Below are 24,428 nucleotides of genomic sequence, written 5' to 3'. Positions count from 1 at the left end.
AAATTGAAAGAGAAGCAAAAAAGCTGGAGCTAGAAATTGAGCTCCGGAAATTAGAACTAGAGTTGAGCAAGAGGTCGGGCGATTGTCCCCAGCTAGCGGTACCTCGTCTCAACAAGGAGGCAGATTTCAAGATGTCAAAGTACATGCAGCCATATGTGATATCAGGGGATATCGGTCTGTATCTGGCTAACTTTGAGCGAACTTGCGAAAAACTGTCCTTCCAGCGAGACACGTGGTCTCAGAGATTATTGACGGTTCTGCCCTGCGAGGCAGCGGAGGTTGTCGCGCGGCTAAGCAAGGAGGACGCGGACAACTACGAGAAGGTCAAAGCTTGCCTTCTGAGAAAGTATAGGCTTAGCGCCGAGGTGTTCAGACAACGTTTTCGGAACGCTACTAAGTCCAGGGACGAGAGTTACCCTGAATTCCTGTACAATTTAAGAGTTAATTTGGGCGAGTGGCTAAAGAGCACTGATTCCTACAGTGATAGGGACGCTGTAGTCGAGCGAATTCTTTTGGAGCAGTTTTATGGCTGCCTCCCAGAAAAAGAAAGAAATTGGTTACAGGACCGAGGCGACATTAAGTCGGCAACTGAAGCTGCCGAAGTCATTGAGGAGTACGCTTCGCGCCGACAATTCAGCAACCCAGCAGTGGATAGGCTCCGCAATCCCAAGTTGAGTGTAAATAACCGTCAGAAAAGGCACTTTGCTAGATTTGCAAACGAAGAAACGAAGGCTTCTTCAGGCAAACGCCCTAGAAAGGACGGCAGTGAGAAAAGTGGGGAAGTGACCAACGCGCAGAACACAAAGAACAAGCTTGGGGCTAGGAAGCCGCTCACATGCTTTAGGTGTAATGAGCAGGGTCACATTGCCGTCAACTGCCGGAAAGAAAAGTTTGCTTTCTCGTATGTCAGTGACTGCGATGAAAATATGCAGCTTTTAGAACCCTACCTGCATGACCTAGTAGTCAACGGGAAGCCTTGCAAGGTACTGCGCGATTCGGCCGCAACGATGGATGTTGTCCATCCGGCGTATGTATCGCCTTCCGACTATACAGGACAATGTGCATGGATCCGACAGGTAGTTGAGGAACAGAGTGTGTGCTTGCCGATCGCGAACGTGGTCATCGAGGGCCCTTTCGGCGAGTTAACAACCGAGGCTGCCGTTTCAGGAAAGCTTCCTAAGTGTTATCCGTATTTGTTTTCCAACAAATCGGACATGCTACTGCGAAAGAGGGGCATCCTTTTCGGAGACAGAATTGTGCAAGCCTTAACACGTTCAAAGGCGCGAGAACTAGCTACACTGCTCATTTCAGAAAAATCAACAGCGGAGGAAACGGCAGTTAAAACAGTGGTCGATGCGGAAGATAGCGGGTCAGAAAACTTTGAGAGCGAGGCATCTCAGATAGGTCAACTTGAAAGTGAGCTTGATGAGACGCGGAATGAGGACGTTCTTGAGAGTAACCTCTTGCCGCCAGTGTCTAGTAATCTCACGAGACTTTTAAGTGGAACCCGAGAGGACTTAGCTATGGAGCAAGCCAATGATCTTAAGATTCAGGAGCTTCTCAAAAGGACGGAGCAGAGAGGAGAACTAAAGAAATTCCAGCTGTCCGATCTGGGCGAGATAATAACAGAGTTTGAGGCCTGCTTCGTGGACAGGCCAGGCAGAACTGATTTGGCTAAGCACGATATTGAGCTGACTTCAGACGTGCCAGTGCGATCAAGGTGCTACCGATTTTCTCCAAGGCAAAGAGAAATTCTGGATAGGGAAGTAACTCGCATGCTGGAATTGGGAGTAATAAAACACTCGGAAAGCGATTATGCTTCGCCTATGATCTTAGTAGAAGCTCCAGGTAAAGACCCTAGGCCTGTGGTAGACTACCGAAAGCTAAATTCTCTCACCAGGGATCAAGTGTATCCTATTCCGAATATTGAGGAGAGAATAGAACAGGTCAGTAGAGCGGCATATGTGACTACGCTGGACCTTACTCGAGGATACTGGCAAGTACCGCTCACTGAACGCGCCAGCAGATACGCGGCTTTCGTCACTCCGACGGGCAGCTACCAGCCAACAATGATGAGTTTCGGGCTCAAAAATGCTCCATTTTGTTTTTCACGACTCATGGATAGGGTTTTAAAGGGGTGTGAAACATTCGCGGTGCCTTATTTAGATGACATTGCGGTTTTTTCCGACTCATGGGCGGACCATATGGTACATCTAAGAGCTGTACTGAGCCTGTTGCGTCAAGCTGGACTAACCGTAAAGGCCGAGAAATGTTGCCTGGCAAGGGCGACCGTGGACTACTTGGGTCACAATGTAGGTCAAGGTTTCAGGAAACCCAGCGAGATTAAGATTTCTGCGGTAGCAGATTATCCGCGGCCGAGCACGAAGACGGAAATTCGAGCATTCCTAGGTCTGACTGGGTACTACAATCACTACATCCCTAACTATTCAGCTTTGGCTAGCCCTCTGACCGACGCTCTCCGCAAGACAGAACCGACAAATGTAGTCTGGGACGAACAAAAGGAAGCCTCCTTCGTAAACCTGAAGGCTGTGCTGATTAGCCGTCCGGTATTGCGAGCTCCAGACTATGGCCGAGAATTCACGGTCCAGTGTGATGCCAGTGATCGAGGGTTAGGTGCTGTTCTCTGCCAGAGAGATGACGACGGTAATGAGCACCCCGTGCTCTACTTGAGCAGAAAACTGAGTTCTAGAGAGAGGGCTTATTGCGCGTCAGAGAAAGAATGCGCTTGCATTGTATGGGCCATTCAAAAATTGCAGTGCTATCTTGGAGGGGCCAAATTCACCGTAGAGACGGACCATTGTCCCCTGGCTTGGCTGCAAACTGCGACATCGAAGAACAGTCGCCTTCTTAGGTGGAGCTTGATTTTACAGCAGTACAATTTTGAAATAAGATACAAAAAGGGGAAGTTAAATGGGAATGCGGACGCGCTTAGCCGCTCTTTCTAAGCGGTCCGAGATGTTCCTCACCATGTATCCAAATTGATAATCAGGTTTTTTTTTTTTTTTTTTTTTTTTTTCGTGCGCTTGTATATGTGTGGCTATGTAAAGCAGCACGTTTGGTTTTCTAAGAATACGTGGGTCCTGAACGTCTTGAGAGTGGGCTTTTCTCGAACAACAATGGCAGTTTTCTTTTAACCTGGTCTCTTCAGACGGGAGCCGAGTGCTTGCTTCGACATGTGGTTGAGTTTCAGACAGCTCGAGCAATTTGGCCTACAACAATCAAGACAACGCGACAAGCAACAGCGAGCTTCAAGCGTTCACGTGCAGGCCATTAAGTCGTCTCTTCATGCAGCAGCGGCGACTGCTGCCCTCCGTGACTCTTCTGGCGGGGGAGGAGGCTGTTACGACCGTGCATCCGCATTTGCGCGCTCTATTGTTCGCCTGTGGGCATGGAAAAGTATTGTGAATATGTGGTGATGGTCCAATGGCTCTAAGTGAGCCTGTTTCCAGGAATCCTGTTTTGTAAGCCTGTTTTGCTTTGTGGACAACCTGCAAATGCCAAATTGACCCTGTCAAGAGAACGTCTGGAAAAACACAAAGAAACGTCCCCCTGCGGGAAATAGCAGGAAGTGCTTTCTTTTGTTCACCCTTCCAGTCGAGAAGGGCTATCGTCCAGTGAGGAATGTCTACTTTTCAAAGGAGACGACAGAGTGACATGTCCGCTGACGTGCAGGACAAGAAAGGAGCATGACGCATACAGCCATTAAGTGATTTCCCAGGAATGCAGGAAAGATTTGCAATTGTCGAAAACGGACAATGCTGGGAGCGGATGCGGCGCCACGTGCACTCGGGTTTCTGAGAAGTAAAACCCCTTGTCAGAACCAGCCTGTGGTTTCTTTGCTGAAGAATAGAAATGTACCTCCTCTCCTCGCCGTTCCCAAGCTTTTCCCGCCAACAAGTGATCACGCCCAACGAATGAATGCCGGACCAGTCAGTGCTTCAGACCATCAGTGCAGTGATGTGTTCGATTGGATGCCGATACCTGAGGGGCGTGCCCTGGATTTGGTTGGTCAGCATCTTCAGAGAGGGGCTGGACATAGGGGGTTTTAAGGACGCTGCAGAGCACGAAATGTCGCTCTGGGCCCTGGGTAAACGGCTCATCCAGTCGCTTCTCGCTATGAACTCTTAACGCTTGCCATTTTGCTGATGTACCCTTCTTTTTCGTGTAAATAATCTTGTAAATAAGTTTCTCAAAGTGCCATTAAACCTGCTTGTACATATTTCACCAACTTCGAAGATTCAATCCTACTTCAACCCCGAGTCTCTGCACGCTACCAAGTGAAGGCCGGGTCGACGTAGCCCCAGCGTCACGACAGCATTCTGGCACCTTTGAACCCCTTTTTCCAATTTTCTCTCTTTTTTTAATTTTTTAAATTTTAGGTAATAAATTACGGTGATTTTATTACTCGTCACAGTTGCCTATCACACATCAATCAATCATTTACTAGAACCACAAATCACCATGATACGATTCTTTTACGCAGCCCCCGATTATTTCCGACACACGGTGCCGACTATTACTATACTATTCTGCGACGAGCTAGGATGTTTTTTTAACTAATGGTACACCGCTCTGCTTAGATCCTGGAGCAGGACGAACAAGGAGTCGTGGCATGCATTCAGCAGACCAGACGTGATAAGCTATGTAAAAAAAAAAAAAAAAAGAAAAAAAATTAGTTTAGTATATTTTTGGGCTCTGAAAGTAATTGGTAGGCCTAGTTAATCCGAGGTACCGGGAGGTTGGAAAGCGGGTATTGTGGACAGTGACACCGACACAACACACCGAAATTATGGGGCACATAGCTCTGCCGTTAAAGGACTTTAGATGCCAAGTTTTGGTGGTATCTTTCGTCTTGCTAATGATGCGTAAGTCATTACTGTATATTAATCCGCACGAAGTTTTCGCTTATGACCGCTAAATAATTTATAACTGAATTTTCTTTTCTCACCGGTTTCTGTTTCGTTATCCGAGAGATGGCTGTGACGTCACAACATGTCTTGATACGCGGCATGAAAAAACAGCGATATAATCGCTCATTCTTTGTAATGATTCCTGTTTTGGGGCGCTTTGTCATTGCAGTGAGAATATCACAGCAATGAGTATATCGCTGTATTTTCATCCTTCTCGTGACCTATATACTTGAATGTAAAGTCAGCCATCGCTGCTCGGCTGTTGAAACCGAAACCGAAACAGGTGAGAAGCAAAATTCTACTCTAAATTAATTATTCAGCAGTCGTAAGTGAACGTGACGTGGCGATCCGTGTGCAGTAATGTCCTAGACATCATTACAAATGATAAAACACGAACCAAATATGAGGTGTCTATAGTCCTTTGAGAGTATGACGCGATAGAGTTTGACGCACACGGCACAGATCAACAGTATCCACTTCGAATTTGAGTGGTAAACTTAAACCACAAAAGGAGCAGATTTTGTCGCCTCAGCAAGCAAGAAATCTTTTATAGGAAAAAGCATGCTGAACCCAGCGTTTCCGCCGAAAGAAGTCCAAGAAGTGCATGGTATTTGCGCAAGGATTTACGAGCTTTAATCTTGCCTTTTGTATCCGAGGGTCTGCTCTTTGCCAAGAAGCGCAAGTGACGAGTGTGGTGGGCTATACATTAATGCAGAAATGCGTTTAACGGCTACATTAAGCTACCATAGCCCATTATGGTTCCGTCCACCAAGGCAGATCAACCGATCAACCTCGCAATGTCGACCAGATAACTGTCAGAGGATTTTAAAAAACTCTATTGGGTCTTTAGAGTAAGTGTTACATCAAAATAATGCCAGGTGAATACTAGATACTAACCGCGAATAGTCGTCTTAGTTTACTGCCACCAATAATATATTGCAAAGGTACAAGACTGTTAGCCTGGCAAAAATTAGTGCCCGTGCCAAGGGCGGACAAGCGGCGCCACTGGCGCATTTAACGCGTACTACAAATTTATTTAAATCGCGCTAATGCCTCTAGGTGGTGCCACTTGCCCAATAAGTTGCCGTATACTCGTTACTCGTGAGTCGTGTATGAACGTTTAAAGGAGCCAACATCCTACGAGTCCAATGTAAATGTATGGGGATATTATTGAGGAAAAACAACGCGCACTGGACGCGATCTTCGGAGATAGTTCGTCTCCCACCATCACACCGGCGCGTTGTTTTCCTTCCGCTTGGCATTTACATTCTTTCTCCCTATAATCATCACAGCACCAGTTCTGATAAAAAGATCAACCACAGAACACTAAAAAATATTATCCCTATGCGTTTACCTTGGACTCGTAGACTGTTGACTCATTTCGCTGTATCTAAAATGAGCCCCTCGTTTCCCCTTACTGTCTCCTGTTGTGTTATGACGCTATGAGCTCACATAATGGTATCGTCATCGGCGAAACCTTGTGAAAAGAGTATCTCGATTATATCTTTGGACAAGTCGTTTCCAGCATAAACTATACGTGTCATTTCATTTATATCACATTGTCTCTATCCGCCATCCTCAGCGATAGCACGACAGCACAGACGTGATTAATACTATAAGCTTGCTCAAAATCTGTTCTTGGTTTATGCCAAAAGAACATGGGCCAGCACGCATGCATTCGTGCACTGGCCCCCTATAGGCGCCGTGACCAATATAACGTAGCCGCTTGAGGGTATACAGCACGGGTTCAATTAGCACTTCCGCGCATGTGTTCAGCCCGTAAGTAGATGTGGAAATTAGGTGCGCTAATGTTTAACACTATGAGCTGAGATCTAGATCTTCTATTCCTGTTTTAATAACCTTTTTCACGCTTCATTTGACGCTGCCAGCACACACACACGCACACACACATACATACACGCACACGGGGTGGCGCAGTGGTTACGGCGCTCAACTACTGTTCCCGAGGACGCAGGATCGAATCCCGGCCTCGGCGGCCGCTTTTCGATAGAGGCAAAAAGCAAGGCGCGCGTGTGCTGTGCGATGTCAGTGATCGTTAAAGAACCTCAGGTGGTCGAAACTTCCGGAGTCCTTCACTACGGCGTCAGCCTAAGTTGCTTTGGGACGTTAAACCCCACGACCCCCCCCCCCCCCCCCCCCCCACACACACACACACACACGGACGCACGCATGTATTCCTGAATAAGATCGGTCTTTCGGTCGAAACGTCGAGTCAAATAAAATGCCTCCTTTAATGAAGTGTGCTTTATATACCAGGCACTTTCACTTCACATGCAGAATACAGCGCCAAGAGAATTTCGGGGATCATGCCCTGGAGTATTATATACCATTGCGGTATTATTCACATTACAATTCTACATCAAGAGCATGACAAAGAGGAGAAGTGGACAACGACAGCGCAGTTTTACTGTCCGTCAGCCTTTATTCTACATCAAGATTATACTACAATAATAAGCAGGACCGTTAGTCGACGCCGCGCGCATGACGACGACTCCGCCGCCTGTTGGAAACCCCGCAAAGCGCTGCGCCTCTCCTCTGGTTTGTGTACGCTTCTCAAAGCGCTTCTTTTGACAACGTGCATCGTGGATCAACTGGTTAGTCGCAAATTTACGTTCACATAGGTCTTTGGTGTAAACTAAACATCACATTTCTGCGTAGTTGGCGGCTCGAAAAGTATTAATTCAAAGTAAAGGAAGAACTGAAACCGAAACCGCAATTGAGGTCAGATATGGTTTGGTTTGGTTTGTGGGGTTTAACGTCCCAAAGCAACTCAGGCTAAGAGAGACGCCGTATAGCATTTGAGTTCTTATTGAGTTTGAGTTTATTTGAGTTCTTTTAATGTTTTAAATTTTGTTCTTAGAGCTTTAATTTCGTTTTAGAGGTGCAGACTATTTTTTGCAACAGCTCTTTTCTTGGATGTCTTTTTTTTTTCTTGTTTATCCTGTTTGTTTTTTTTTTTTTGTTTTTTTCTCAAATTTTCTTTTGTGAGCTTTAGTTTTGTCTTACAGGTGCAGACTATTTTTGATAGCAACTCGTTTCCTTGGATGTGATTTAGCCTTTTATTGTTTATTGTATGTTGTTTTTTTTTTAGTGTTCTCATATTTTGTTCTCACGGCTTTAGTTTCGTCTTCAAGTGCAGACCATTTTGTGTAACGTTACCCCTTTTCCTTGATGTGTTTATCTGGTCACTCTTCTAGTCATTTCTCTAAGACATGTTTATTCCATTATTTTTGTAGCCATTTGTTTTAAAGGTCAACATTGTCAAAGTCGATTTCAGAAATACAGTTGAATCCCGCCACAACGAATACCGCCACAACGAAATTTCCGCGACAACGAATAATTTTTTATTCCCCGCGAGTATCCTATAAGAATTAATGGCCTAAATTTCTCTGCACAACGAACCATTTTTGCAGAGCGTTTCCGCTTCAACGAAATTTTCGCGTTCAAAATCGAAACCGAAACTAGTTTTATTGGCGAGAAGTCCAAGTCAAATCCAAAGCCACATTAAGCATGAAATCACGTGATTGCAGTTCCGCCATTTTGGCTTTGTGTCGTGGTCGCGTTGTTCACTCGCTGCCTTTCTCTTCGACAACGACGAGTTTTCATCCGCAGGACACGATGGCAACGCAAGTGAAAAAACGCAAAACTCTTTCCCTTGAGCAGAAAGCTCAAATAATCGCCCAAGCAGAAAGCGGAAGGAAGAAAGCGGCAATTCCTGAAGACTTCGGAATTCCTGCAAGTTCGCTGTCAACGATTCTAGGCAATAAGGACAGCGTGAGAATGGCACTTGCTTCAGGCACATCCTCGAAGCACAAAAAGGTGACGCGGCCCCTCCATGAAGAGTTGGACAAAGCAGTGCATGCGTGGTTTGTGGAAGCACGAGCCAGCAACGTCCCCCTGTCCGGAAGCATCGTCCAGCAGAAAGCCTTGAACTATGCATGCCTACTTGGCATTGATGATTTTAAAGCCAGCATTGGCTGGCTAAACCGTTTCAAGGCCCGCCATAACATCGTTGGAAAAGTGTTGTGCGGCGAGTCAATGTCAGCAGACGTGGACGGAGCAGCTGCTTGGAAGGCGAGCAACATGGCCGGAATTTTAAGCAACTTCGCGCCTGCAGACATTTACAACGCCGACGAGACCGGGCTATTCTACGAGATGTTGCCGGCTAGGACGCTCGACTTCAAGGGGCAGCGCTGTCACGGCGGCAAACACAGCAAAAAACGCATCACAGTGCTGCTTTGCACAAACATGGATGGCTCGGACAAGCGTCCGCCGTTAGTCATAGGCAAAAGTGCCAAGCCGCGCTGTTTTAAGGGAACTCGTAGCCTACCTGTGCAGTACAAGGCGAACAACAAGTCATGGATGACCCGCGCTATTTTCACCGAGTGGATGATGGCATTCGACCGCGACATGAAGCGGCAGGGCCGGAAAGTTTGCTTGCTTTTGGACAATTGTTCAGCGCATCACTCCGACGAAGTCAAGCTCACTAACACGGAGCTGAGGTTTTTCCCTCCCAATTGCACGTCTGTCTTACAGCCTCTTGATCAGGGCGTGATTCTTAGCCTGAAGCGCGCTTACCGCGGGAGGTTAATTCAGCGGCTGCTTTTTAACACTGAAACCGGCCGAGACACGAAGGTGGACTTGCACGTGGCACTGCAGATTATGTCTGCTGCCTGGAGCACACTGGGGCGCTCAGTAATTGTGAACTGTTTCAGGCACGCCGGATTTGCCGAAGGTCGACCCGTACACTCTGCTGGCCTAACACCAGGCGTTACAGACGACGACGAAGAGGCGTCACCGGCTCCGGGGATCGCGGCCGCCTGGAAAACGCTGGGAGAAATAGGAACCGTGCCGCCTAATCTCGAGCTCGACGAATACATCGGCGCTGACGCTTGTGTTGTTATTCACGAAGATGTGAGTGATGAGCAGATCATAAAAGCTGCCCGGAATGATAAGGACTCTTCCTATGAAGAAGACGACGACGTACAGGAAGCGCCGGCTGCGGCAACCGCCGTACAGGTGATGGACGCTTTTGATGTCACCAGGAATTTCGTTGCTGTCCGAGACGACGACGTTGCAATGGGTTTGCTGACCGAGTGCGAAAATCGCTTGACGGCGTTGCTCGCCGTGAAGCGTAAGCAAACCAAGCTTACAGATTTTTGGCATTAAACGCCTTTGCTGCTGCTTGGGCAATTCTTTCTGCGTTTCACGTCAAATTTTTGCGATAACGAAGTTCCGCGAGAACGAATTTTTTTTCGTGCACCGTGAATTTCGTTATAGCGGGATTCTACTTTCCAAATATGTATATGTATTGTTTGATTTTTAGCTTGTTTTGTTGCAGTTTCAATAAACAGTCTACCCAACCTTATTGACTTGATTTTGCTGCTGGATGCCATTTTAAGCAATGTTCCAATGCATGATTAGATAGTCACCAATTTTGCTGCAGCTGTTAAACTGCCCTCCTACACCCATCTGCTTGCAAAGTGACATTTTTTAAGTCTGCACGATCCGATTCAAAATTTAAAGTCAGATAAGCTCATATTTTCATATTTTAACTTAGGTTCATTTATAAAATATCGCTGTTGGCTAATTATGTGTAGCCAAAAAGCGTGCACGTTGGGTATACCTGGTTTGTGTGTCGCTTCGAAGCAAGATCGAGCTTCCGGCTAAGATGAAAACGCGCGTAGCAGAAACCATGCGTCTCAATGTGAGTATGCAGATATTTGGCCTTTAGTGTCGAATCAAAATACAGGTCTTTGGTGACAATAACAGCTACAGGAAGGTCATATCTAGTGTCATTTGGCTTAAACTGAATGTCTATAACATGTCTCAAATGTCCATGAGGAAAGTCCACGGTACATACCAGATTACAGTTCCGGATGAGCTCCCGGTGGTCCACTGCATGCTAGTATAATGTCGGGTGGACAGATCTGGATATCCACTAGACCTGTCAAAGATCCAGTGATCTACATTTTTTAGATGTCCAAAGGATGTTTGTGGTTTACTGGGTAGTGGAGGACTCCGGAAATTTCGACCACTTGGGGTTCTTTAACGCGCACTGACATCGCATGAGGTCAGATATGCCTGAACTATTTGGTACAGTAACGGTAACGCTGTGAGGAAAGCCCGCATCCATACCGAAATGGCTGCTTAGTGTGGAGGAAGGAAAAATTGTCATTTCTTCCTCCAAGGCTGCATATAGACAGAGAAAGCTGTAGTTACATTGGGAGCGTAAGCCGCACTTACGCTCTTGGGACGTCATGAAAAGTGCGTCCGGTCGTGCAGCTTATATTGTGTATATAACGGCAGTAAAGCATCTCGAGTTGCAGGGAACGCCCAAATTGGCTGCTTTATTTGGTGGTGATACTGATCTTATACCTATTCAGAAAAGACAGAAATACCAAGTATAATGATGTTTCATATCTTTATTGTGAATATCACAGAACATTTGTCAACGAATGGCTCTATGCTTTTGTGCGTGAAAGAATGTTTCGCTGGGCGCGTCGTGTATTGTGCCTTTGTGTGTGTGTGTGTGTGTGTGTGTGTGTGTGTGCGCGCGTGTGTGTGCGTGTGTGCGTGCGTGCGTGCGTGTGTGTGTGTGTGTGTGTGTGTGTGTGTGTGTGTGTGTGTGTGTGTGTGTGTGTGTGTGTGTGTGTGTGTGTGTGTGTGTGTGTGTGTGTGTGTGTGTGTGTGTACGTCATTACAATGCTTGTCAAACACCGATGGGTGATTGCGTAAAGTACATCCGTCGATCACAAGAACACTGCAGTGAAAAAAAAAAAAGAGAGAGAGACAGCTTGGCGTAAATATGCTCTGCAAGTTAGTTTCGCCGGCGTAAAAAAACTGACAGCAGCGCCTTTAGCGCAGGCTTATAAATGTATCCGCGTCAAAAAAAGAAAAAACAGATGAAAGGACCACAGCGTCAAGCATATGCATGGAAGCATGAACAAACACAGAAATCAACAGATGGTACAAAACAAGGAAAAACAGGGCGGGTCTTGAAGTCTTGAAAGGAGTCGAGACAGATCAAGCCACGTAACTCAAATGCTGATATCACAGCGAGGTTAACCGCGTATGTCGACAGAGGGCGTGTATTGTGGCAGTTTCAAGTAGTCTCCCAAGGGCACTGTTGCCTAATTATTTCTGCTGCTAGAGCGAAGGTTGGATCAACAGCAACACTTTTATCTCTCCTAATTTTACTTAGACATTGGTGGAACGACTTACCAGCTTGAAAACACTATTGAGATGGCATAGAGCCTCGTTTGGACCTGTACTGTAATGCCACTTATCTTTGTTCACGTGCACATAATGTCTGATACCAAAGAACTGCGCGAAATCACACAAGAAAAAATAAAATACACGATAAATGCTGAGATAGTTACTCCCGCAATAAGTACAAACTGACGCGCAAAGGGGTCCGCATCATAGCGTCCACGGAACAGGCGCATGGAAGAAAGTACACCTTATATCTTTGAGACCTCGGCGACTGACCTCAGCAAGGATTCAAAAATGCCATTGCTCCTGCCGGCCTCGAACTGCAAGAGAATATAGCCGTTATTTTTCTTTTGTTTCGCTCTGTTTTGCTGGCCTGAAGGAGAAAAACAACTTTGAGATGAAAAGAACAGAAATAAAAGAAGGGCGAAGAATCTTCGAGCGCGATGCCAGGCCAACAATCAGGCACCTTTTTCCTGCCCGTCTACCTTGTGCCACATACCGATAAAGCACGTCGACTCCGCACCACGGCGACACAGCGAAGGAATGCCGCGAGAGCACGCACGGTGGCTCCTGCAGAAATACCGGACGCGTCACTCGACCGCGCGTCAGCCGCGCCAGCTTTTACGCTTCGGGTCGGCAGTAAACGTTCCTTTTTTCGCATTACGAAAAATGATTTAAAAAATACAACAGAAGAATAAGTGCTGCCGCTGAAACCGGAGGCGCATACTAAGGAATACCTGCGGAGCCGTCGATATGCTGACCTGCGATTCGTCGTGTCGAAGCAGTTAAGATACACCTTGTTGCTGATGTGACGAGCTCCATGCGTCCGAGAGAAAATACCGCGCGCACCACAATCTCTTTTGCGGGAAGTACTCAAACGGTACATTGCTCCTTGCACGTTTGTTGCCACACATTCCTTATTTCTGGGGCAGCGCTGTTGTTGCCTGTAAACGGGTCTCCACTTAGCAGATCCAGAATCATTTTTTTTTTCTTGCGCTACGGGGGTGCAAAAAATGCAACACTGCAATGTGTACCTTCGGACAAATGTCAGTGCTTTCCACCTTGTCGCTTTTAGCCGACGAACGAACAATGATTTAACGGACCTCTTCAACGACTACGCATTGGAAGGTCGTGCGATGTCATATTAAACGGCGAATGTTACAAAACGACAGCGTTTGTTTTTCGAGTTCGTCGGTCAGTCCTCCGAAACAAATCAAGTGTACCTAAAATGGAGGCAGCACATATTGGAGCAGCTCAGTCAAGCTGTATGGTAAGCAACTTGCATGCTTCTGGGTGAGAAGTGGCACAAAACAGCAATGGTCAGAAAACTGGCACTGTATTCAAGCTCGATCATGGAGCATAATATTCAAAATTTTTTACCAATTAAACAAAAACAGCTTCTGAAATTTCATATCCCTGGGCTTTTTGCCGAAGAAAAAAGTTACTTGCTTTTTTTTTTTTTTTGACACGAAGTCATAACCATAAATAGGACATCTAGCTGGCAGAGTGTGGACACTGGCATGAGAATTTCGACAAATGGCCCTTGGAAGAAGAAACATTTCTGCGGACAGCCAAAGGAAGTACAAGTGTGTATATACGTGGCTCAAGATACATTCCGCGCGGATGAGTCCAACAGCAGCCAAAGTCATCAGCAGGCGCGATTCCGTTGGACCATACGACCCTGGTTCAAATCTTCATGATCCACCGCCAGGTGAGAATCTCAAAGCTTTACAATATTAAATTATGCGCAAGAAAACAATGCACTTTAAGCACAACTGGACTTCACTCCTTTTAACTTTCTATCTCCTGCATCCCATTCCCCCTTTCTCAACTTATGCCTTGTGGCAAACTCTTCAAAAAAAAAAAAAAAAAAAAGTGCGTACAACGCGCAGCGTCCCCTTTTCGACGCACTGCATATGGGAGACCACTATTAAAGCAGACCATCAGACAACGTCGCACAAGCGGCATTTCATCAAAGAGAATTACAAACACGTATGATGACGATGTGCACATTTGCACGCAAAACACTTCGCAATAAGCGAAACTTCGAACAAAGCGATTTCACTGTCACGGGGGTCTGCTGCAACATGCTACAGACACCGATACATACACTGGTTTTTGTTTCACACCGCAACCGAGATCGAAAGCTCCATATATTGTATACAGGGAGTACGTATAACATACAACAGCAAGTTTGATCATCCAGCGTGAAAAAAGGCTTCATTCATAACAAAGGCATGTGCACAATACACGGCGAAGAGATACATTCAAAGATACCGAACAAAGCGTGCTACGTGCTTATGTCATCAACATGTCGTGAACGTGGTTACACTATAACTCTTGCAGGTATTCTATGTCTTCGCGGCAGAAATAGGTTTGATTCCTTATTATATGGAGGGTGTAACTGTTAAACGGACATTGGCGGCTTAATATACGTTAGGAAGGAGTTAGGCCTCGTGCAACAAAGTATTTACTTCGAAAATTCATCAGCCTGTATCATTATGCATTGCATTACGTGTTATTGCAGTTATTACAACAGGTCAGCTGCTATCCCATTCAAATGTGGTAAGTATATCAGGCACTTGAAATATATTGTGTTCATTTTGACAGTAACATCAAAGCGCATATTTCTAGATAGCGGACCAATTGTTGCATACTACACGGTCTGAATTTCCGGTTCTCCTTGCTAGTTACTTGCTCTTTACGAATGAGATCGCTCACTTCCCATGTAGCACAAAGTAGGCAATGAAATAGGTCCGCCATGGATCCAATGCGGGCAGCTCATGTGAGCCCATGCGGAATCAATGTAGCTTCTGCAACAAGTATCTACATCAGCCCTCAGTGAGTTACTCGCCCTAATCTGCCCAATTTGGGATATATGTCGGCAGTCCATGCGTAGCTGGCAACGTTGGGCCCACACTGTCCAATATGGGCAGCCCGCCAAGCGCCCTGATTGGTCCCACTTGGACCGTTTGCTCATTTCGTTAATTTTATCTCGATTAACCCTTTCGATACCGGTATTGAACTTATACAGGTTCGACCAAGGCAATCCCGTAGTATTTGGGCTTGTCAACGTACTCCCAAAGGAGGCCTATGTCGGTAGTCTGGTGACAGCCCCAGCCTGGTTGTCCCCATTGAAGCCTCAAAGCCCGGCATAATGCGCTCATTTTTCACGTCATATCGACGTCAGCAGTAGGTCCGCCTGAAATTTCCTTGTAAGCGCTGGGCATATACGAGCAATGCGGACTGTCTACACAGAATCCATGATGGGCCTATGTGCTGCAGTCGACACTGCTCACATTGAACTACGGTGCTTGTCGTAGTTTGGGCAGCCAAATATGTATGTGGTCCGGACTATAATCAAGTTTTGAGAGTCATTGTTCAGCATAAAGGCCACATTTAAGTTGAATGCGCCATCAAATACTGCATCTGCCCTAAACAATATTCGTCAAAAGATCGGTATGTGCTGGATGCATGTGGGGATGTGGACATATTAATATATCTATAGCGCTAGCAGCGCTAACAAGAGACCAATGTATATATACAGTATCAGCAAGGACAAGCCCAATTTTGGCTTGCCCATTATTTCGAACAGTGAACCGATGAATGCATTGATAGGGTTTTCCTGGTTCTTCCGACCGGTATGGGACCTACAGGGGCCCCGCATCATGTGCTGCTCTGGATTGCCGCCGATAAAGTTGAAGACGCACCGACATGCCGCTCTTTAGCAAAAAAAGAAAAAAAGACAAGTCGAGTAGAAGGGGACTGAACTGACCTTTTTCACATTCTCAAGGAACCTCACCTCGCTAGAGACGTATTTCAGGCATGCATAAAATATTGATAAGTGGCTTTTTTGCACTGTAAAAGTTAAAAACAAGTAATCCTCACGCTGAACTAATTTACTTTCCCTCGCAATAAAAATGGGAAAACGTCAACGGTTACAGACATTACACAGACACACACACGCACAAAAGAAGCCAGGTTATGACACGCGTTTCTCGCCTTAAAAACACACCTGGACGTAACAGGGCAAATGAAAACACTTCCTACATACGAATGAAACAGGGGGCAAACAAGGTTTGCCTCACTAACATGTTCAAAAGCAGCGTCTGACCAGGAACACGCAGATCGTATGTGGCGATATGCAATGTTTGGATCCCGGCATCTTTACGCCTGAACAACGCTTGAAGACGGCGAGCCCAAATCGTAGATATCATTTATAAGTGGTGACTGGAGTCTCTCATTGGATGCTACGCAAACCTCAATAGATGTATAAAATTGAGCTCTAAGAGCTCACAAGTCATAGGAAGGAAAATTGGCTTAAGTTGGGCACACGAAATTTTCACACGGTATATAGATATGTGTGTATATGAGCCAAGATAATCTACAGTTTTTTTTGTTGTTGTTTTTTGCGAAAACCAAAGCTCGCACTCACTGAGCAGACTCATATGATTCGCCGCTTACTTCGCATTGTAATGTATTATACGCTGTAGCCACAAAGCTCTTTCCAGCACACAGTGAACTCCAGCAAAAAGCGGTCTGTTTCACACAAAATATTACTGAAATAGCTTTACCAGTGTGCGCACGACAAAAGAAAGGCACGCGAAAATGGACACTTGTCGTTTTTTTTTTTTTTTCTCCAGTCGTTAGCTGAAAAATTCGCCGAAAAGCCTTTGCAGAAAAATGTCGCTAGCTTTTTGCTAATTTAATTAGGCGTCAAGTAGCTTCAAAGAAAGATTGCCTGAACAGGATTAATGCATCGGCTTTACAAAGCCCATTCCTTCGTGTTTTTGTTTTTTTTCGCAATTCATATTGCGCTTCTTTCGTTTTGAACGTTCTGCATATAACCTGGCTATTCGGCCCGTCGGTAAACACGCGGGGTTCATGTGGTAGTCGAAATATTTAACAAAACATGTTCACAATGAAAGGCGAAAACAATGATGTGTACATACTACGAGAAACATCTTTGGAGCAGCTCTCGAAAACCACATATAGCACACGCGTGTGCACACAAACAAACAAAAAAAACAGATCTTATTCGCACACTCGGTCAAAGGTACTAAGACCACTAAAATAAATTCATGTAAAAAAAAAGCAACATGAAAAAGTATGATGACATCAACCAGTGCGTGCCACCGACGTGTTCCTTCATTAAATTCATTAAATAGATCAACTTCCTTGAAAAAGAAGGTCAAGGCTATAAATTGTTCAGCAAACGCGCAAATGTCCTCATTCACCGCGCACTCACACAAAACGATATGACCAGTCCTATAGGGAACCGTGGGCGAAGACCAACTCCAAGAGAGTCAGTCTAGTCCTGCACGACGGTGTGATTAGACGCGTGGCTTGTCTGTGCAAGACTTACAGCCTGCACAAGACAAGCCGAAAAGAAATGACATCCGGGATGTGCTGGCCGCTCGACTTGCGTATCTCCGAAATGTCCTCTCCACGAGCTTCCCTGCGAAGTACCAACGCCATCAGACGCGCCCATGAGCGCGACTCGGCCACACCGGCACCTCAAAAGAAACCGTTTCAACAGCCGCGCCGCCGACCTGGTGTCTCACACTTAGGGCTGAACGCGAGAGGGTGATCGACAAGTTGAGACAGTCTTCAGGTGAAAGAACTTGGTCTTGGCAATTCTGGGGCGGAGCTGCCTGTATCGGGCAGCCGAACGCACACACCCTCGCGCCGCAAGACGAGTTGCAACGGCCCTGCGATGCACTGTCCGACGTCGTCCGCGGGATGGAACCATCGCGATGGAAACGTCTTTGTTTGTACTACAACAGCCTTCCGCACAGCGTCGGCGGAAGTCTGGGGCCCCGAGCACAGCGGGGGAGATCTTGGCCCGCGGCGCGTCAGTAGCATCCGCAGCGGTCGACTATCATGCCGGGCAGTACGCCGTAGACGATGTTGTGGTTGTCGTCGAAGTACAGCATAGAGATGGCGGAGATCTTGCGTGGAGCGCAGCACGGGCCCGGTGAGCCGGACAGGTTGACCTGTTGCACCACGTGCGTGTGCGGATACTTCTGCATGAACACGTAGGGGCACTCGCCGCTGCAGTAGTTGGCCTCGTAGCGCTTGGGAGCGATGATCCAGTCCCAGCCGAACTCCTCGAAGTCCACTGTGAGCGGGTAACGGCAGCAGCGCTCCTCGCTCGAGTTCTCTTGGCAGTTGAGACCCACCATGCGCCGCGTCCGGGAACGGCCGCCCTTGTCTACCATCACCACCAGGAAGGGTCTCTGCGTGTGGACGCCAAAACACAGTTCAGTACCAGTGTCGTGCGCAGTCCTCAAAAAAGGTCCTGCTTAATGCAGCGCACGACCACTAACAATGCTAAGTTCCGGCACAATGGAATGCAATGATCGGGTCCTAAAGCGCCCATCAACTATGTTGGCTATGCTTTAAAAAAAAAAAAAAAGAAAAGAAAAGAAAAGAAAAGAAAGAAAGGAGTTCCAAATTAAATTTGAGGCAGCAAGCACGGTTGTACCGTATTTGTTTCTGTGTGCACGTGCACTTCACTTGCAAATAAAAGGGGTCTTGGTGTCGTTCATCAGGTAATGTCTTGCTCAGTGGACTGATGGCGAGCTCTTGAAACTACCCCAAAGTCAGTTCCAATGACTTTAACCCTGCGCGGTACGGCACTGCACAGGAAGGCCTCATGGATGGAGCAGTCAATTTAAAGCCTGCCGCGGCAGACTAACTGCGCTTGATTTTGTTACTCGCCCCTCTGTTAAAGGCTATTCGGAAGCAACTCTAGAGCTTGCATGCATTCGACTCCTGGACATCGCAGTGCAAGCTTTTGCCACAGCACCCTCTATGCACGGGCCCGTGACAGCGCAGTGCAAAAAACCCACAGATCAAATTTTTAACTCAATGCAAACGAAGCGAGCAGGATAGACGCCTGGCAGCAGCGCAGACCGCCGCGCAAGGCGCCACTGCTTGCGACCGGGCTCGTTTGCTTACCAGGCACTTATCGCGATAAACGGCCAGCGGAACGCGACAGGGGACCAAGGACGCGCCGGCTAGGATTTCGGCCACGTCGCTTTTGCGACGAGAGGGGGAGGGGGGTCTCCCGCATGTATCCCCGCTCCGTAGCATGCAGCGGCCGCCTGATGACCGCCGGGTCCGTCCCTGGTGCGGGTCCGCGTGTCGTGCATCTCCCGATCATCGAATACTTACAGTTTTCGGGCTTACACGGGTCCCCTGAGTTCCCCATCACATTCGAATAATACCCGATGGATGCATATATTCCAAAGTGTACTGAATGGGAAATAAGCGAGGATCAAAGGAAAACGGGAAGTTAACTATGAAGCTTGGCTGTTCTACAAGTGAGAGAGGGAGGAAGTACAGGGAATAACGATGGGGGAAAAAGGGAGAAGGAATGCACTATATATGCTGCTCCTGCGAAATGCCGAGTATAGATACACAGCCTTCCTATGTAGTACTATAGAGACGTGCAGGGGAAGGCAATGGCTGTTGCTGTACATGTTTCTTTATATTTTAGGGTAATCATAACAATAAACTGGAGTACAGACGAAGAGACACGAGGGCGGGCATGCATATGCTTTCAGTTAGAGCTTCCGTATTTTTTTTTTTCTTCCTCACATATGAGCCAGGGTGCTGAATTGCGTCAGTTTCTCGTAGCACAGGATGCAGCTGCTTTTGCGAAAATTGTTTCTGACTGTTGAACCTCGCCAAGGAAATGTCCCAATTGCACGGGCCGATCCTGGAATTTCTGTTACTGATAGGGTCAATCGAGGCGAGGTCACTAGTTTTTCGGGTCTAGGACGAGCGTTTGCCATATCCTCTAGACATCCCTGAGCATGACAAAAAGATACCACACCCGCAAGGACTGCAGAGGAGTGGGCAGCCTCGCATACCACTGCGACTGAGCTGGTCTGCAGCGCAAGGACGCCGTGTTTCCCAAGCCGCTGAGTTGTGCTCTTCTAAATGCTCCTGTCAAGCGCTGCACGCTTATCAGTGAGTGGCGATGTCTGAACACTCGACGCCTGTGAAAAGCATCTCTGGCGGAGCAATTTCCGGCATGCCTTCGCAAGGCTACGCAGGTTTTTCCTCGCGACATCTTCTCTGCTTGCCGTGAGTTGTTTGTTGCTAAATACAGCGTATACACGCTTGCCAAGCACTTGGTGTTTGCGGTCTCGGGAGATAGACAAAGCTTTCTTCGCGAAGAAAGCTGTACGTTTCAAGCAATCAACAAGCAATAGGGCCTGAAGCGTGGATACGTGAAAGGCAACGCAAATGGCTGCTTGCGTAGCCGCTTAACTTGTTGGCATGCCGGCTTCATTCTGAACAAACATCTCCTCCATTATATTATACTATATATATATTAAGGAACAGTGCGCTGCATATAGGCAGACACTTCGGCTGTGTTACAGAACGGTGCCCGCTTGGGTCTCGGAAGAACTCTGGGCGGGAGCAACAGAGAGGAACACCTTCCGCTTTGTGGCTTCTATATACGTACAGGGCGCGGACACTTGCGCCTGAAATTGTGAGCGTTTGAACATAGAGATGTCGTCGTAAAAGGGCTATATATGTGTTTGGCTGTGTTTTAATGAAGCCAGCCACTAATGTTTTGTAAATTGTCTTTTTGAGATATAAAGGTGGCTTGACGGACAATTTTACCAGTTTTGGCAGACATCAGAAACCAGGTGGATAATGTTAATTAGTAAGCCGGTTTAGCTATTCTCTGATAATTAAGTAGAACTTGTTGCTGGGCTAGTTGGTTCATGATCGTACCGGAAAGTAAGCGCAAAAAAAAAAAAAAAAAGTGTCTCCTCTCTTGTGTTTGTCTTTTTTTTGCGCTACTTTCCCGTCTGATAATTAACTTTAAGTATTACAGTTAGGATCGTCTATTTACAATCAGGGATCAGTAGCCAGCCATTATTAATAGCCATATTAGTTTTTAGAATTTCGGAGACGCCATTACCCTCGGCGGTGTGCATGGCTCACCGAATTTTGGCCAAGATCGCGGGTAGAATCCTCGATCAAAAGCGAATAGAAAGAGACGTCACCCTTGTTTGGACGCCAGCCCACGCAGGCGTGCCTGGAAACGAGGCGGGAGTGCCACTGGAGCAAGGCAAACAAGAGGACCTGATTAACTATAGCGAATAACAACGCACTACAGACTGAGCAGGAGGTTACTATACCGCCACCAGACCCCACGTTAGGCAAAGAGGAAGCAGTAGCATGGAGAAAGCTACACAGACAAATACATACACGAACCGAGTTCTTGGTTTGGTCTGGTTTGGTTTGTGAGGTTTAACGTCCCAAAGCAACTCAGGCTATGAGAAACGCCGTAGTAGAGGACTCCGGAAATTTCGACCACCTGGGGTTCTTTAACATGCGCTGACATCACACAGCACACGGACGCCACTTCGTTTCGCCTCCATCGAAACGCAGCCGCCGTGGTCGGGATTCGCGAACCGAGTTCTAGTCAGTCATAAATGGCTGGAAATACGATCAGACCTATGTTCATTATGTAAGGGAAGGGGATCACTAGATCACATAATATGAGAATGTGCGAAGTCACCAGGCAAGGCTAAAATATAACTAAAGACACCTGGGAGACCCTTCTGCGAAGCTCAGACCCAAGAGCCCAAAGGGAAATTGTTCGACTGGCCGAAGATGCCGCCGGAGTCCAAGAACTACCGGCCATGCAACTAAGGCGACTGTCCCACCTTCCGGGTCTAAACCCCGAAGAGCGGGATAGTCACTCTGTTGGACAAATAAAAGTTCTCTCTCTCTCTCTCTCTCTCTCTCTCTCTCTCTTGCGTCAAAAAGTCGCGCGCATTAGAAAAACATGTTCTCTAAGCCCTGCCCAGGTGGCTCTCAGAACTTTAGCATAGCGCTATCGCTTACCGCTACCGTCTACCGATTATATAACGCGTCGTCAGCGCCGCGTGAGCTGAATGGCCCCCGCGTGTCGCGGATGCACCGGTATTTGACGGGCACCGTGAGCCATCTGGCGCCCTCAATTCTAGAGGGCACTTTGGACCACTTTAAGTTCGGTGACCATTATAGCGTGGCGGATCACAGCCCTCCACTACGACATCTCTATCTCCGTCTCTTCTTTCACTTCCACCTTCCTCCCTTCCTTTACGGCGTGGTACATGTGTCCGCAGAGAATTGTGACAGATACTGAGCTTTTTCTATTCTGTATATCAATTTGAAATGCCGCTGATGCCTGCCGCCTCCTTGAAATCTGGGTCTCTGTTTGCTGTGTGCAGCGTTCGAGGAAGCGCCAAAGGAAAGGTGCCGCACGGACGCCTCGGACGGACGTACGCCCGGCGGGGACAGCTTCGTCTCGCCTGGCGACGCGTCATGACCAGTCGTGACAGGACATGGCGCGCCCCTTGTCGAACACAACCAGCATTCCATTGAACGCATCAAAGTTCACCGGCGTTATATAATTCGTTTACAGGAAATTAAAAGCGCAATATCTGTCACTTGCGGAATCCCGCTATCCTCAAGGTGCACAAGAAGAATTACGATGAACGTTTCACGATCCGGGGCGTAAAGCGCTGGGATGGGGATACAAGGGATGGAGGTTCGATTCCCGGTGGAGACAAGGTTTATTGATTTATTTTTAACTATTTCCCTCGAAAGTCTGACACCCTCTGCTCAGTGCTGACAGCTTCTGCTGACATCGGATGAGGCATTAAATGCTTTCGCCTTAAAAGTCTCTATAGCGCGACTATACTCCTTCACCTCTGTCCCGCATGCGCTACATGCGTTCAAAGCAGATATATACCGCTCCAACCCGCGCGAGGAACAGAAGGTGGCGTGGCCGCACTCGTGGGCAACGTTCTACGGCTCAAAGCGACGGATAGGCGGGAAAGGGTAGACGGATAACGGTTCCTGTGGAAAACAGTTCAATTCAGCCGTTCGACTTCGCACCGTTTGTTTAACTTCCCTTTCACCTCACCGCAACCAAATACACAATGTGCGACAGGGACAAAAGCTTGTCTCCTTGCCTGCCCACCTATTCGCTGCATAGCCGCGGAAAGCTCTCCGTGAGCATTGTTTATCTGAGTGGTGCTGCCCTGAGGACAAGCAGTTCTCGTCAAAGTTTTTCAAAACATTACCGGCCATAGAAGAGCTGCGCCCCTCTGTTATTTCTATGTGCATTCATCTTCAAACTTCTCCCTTTCAAGTTTTTCACTCCTGTCGTTTATTACACAGTTCGCTGCATAAAAAAAGTGACTCACACAGACCCAGGGGAAGCCATATATCCCAGGAGCGTACATTTTGAACAAATGTGCCGCTATATTATACAGGTATGTCCTTGCGTATCTGACCACCAGTCATATATCGCCTCCTGCTCTCTCTCTCTCTCTTTCACACACACACACACACACACACACACACACACACACACACACACACACACACACACACACACACACACACACACACACACACACACACACACACACACACACACACACACACACACACACACACACACACACACACACACACACACACACACACACACACACACACACACACACACACACACACACACACACGCACGCACGCACGCACGCACGCACGCACGCACACACACACACACACACACACACACACACACACACACACACACACACACACAGGCTTCGTGGACATTCTGAAGATATATATAATACACTAAAAAGGGGGAATATATATATAGACATAGTTTGCTTTGACTAATGGCCGGGCCACGGAAACTGAAACAGGATGTCACACAACTTTCCCGATTATCCTATTTTATTCTAACAACAGTTTCGAACTGTGGACCGTCCTTTTTCAGGGTAGAATTGAGAATATATATAGCAGTCGAGCAGTTGCATATATGGTGCAATGGGCAAACGCGCGGTATGACAAAAATAGAATATATCACTCTAATATGCAGTAAACAATAACGCGGTCCGGTTTAATTCACGTATGCATGTATACAATAAAAAAAGAACATTCTCTGTGTTATTCTCCTAGTTGAGGTTATAGATCGACGAAACGAGAAATACAGATAGCGCGTTCAACAGCGAATCGCACTAACTTAAAATTTAACGCGCCACCTGTATCAAAAAACAAAGAGGGCAAGTATAGTGGAGATCTTTGGGCCATCCACGGAAACCCTATAGTTTTCTGAAAGCTATGCAGAAGACGAGAGTTCCCTGACCTTCAAAAGATGGAGTCACACACAGAATGACCGAGAAATAAACACCTTTTGGCTCCTGTGTTGCTAGCATACGTGTG

At 47.0% G+C, this 24,428-nt stretch overlaps 1 protein-coding gene across 1 annotated transcript in view; it reads right to left on the bottom strand.

The window, feature by feature from the left end:
• Window positions 1–11,359: 11,359 nt before the first annotated feature.
• LOC146199719 (growth/differentiation factor 8-like) overlaps window positions 11,360–24,428 on the bottom strand; it is a 72,975-nt gene continuing 59,906 nt past the window's right edge. The window contains exon 4 of the mRNA XM_084595216.1: window positions 11,360–18,406. Within this exon, the coding sequence (XP_084451342.1) occupies window positions 18,023–18,406 (384 nt within the window). The 3' untranslated portion in view covers window positions 11,360–18,022. The remainder of the gene's footprint in view (window positions 18,407–24,428) is intronic.

This window comes from Amblyomma maculatum, chromosome 2 (assembly GCF_055883805.1).
Source record: "Amblyomma maculatum isolate TAMU_Amacu chromosome 2, ASM5588380v1, whole genome shotgun sequence".
Classification (NCBI taxonomy): Eukaryota; Metazoa; Arthropoda; class Arachnida; order Ixodida; family Ixodidae; genus Amblyomma; species Amblyomma maculatum.
The sequence above is the reverse complement of the archived record's forward strand: the minus strand, read 5'-3'. Positions and strand labels throughout refer to the sequence as shown.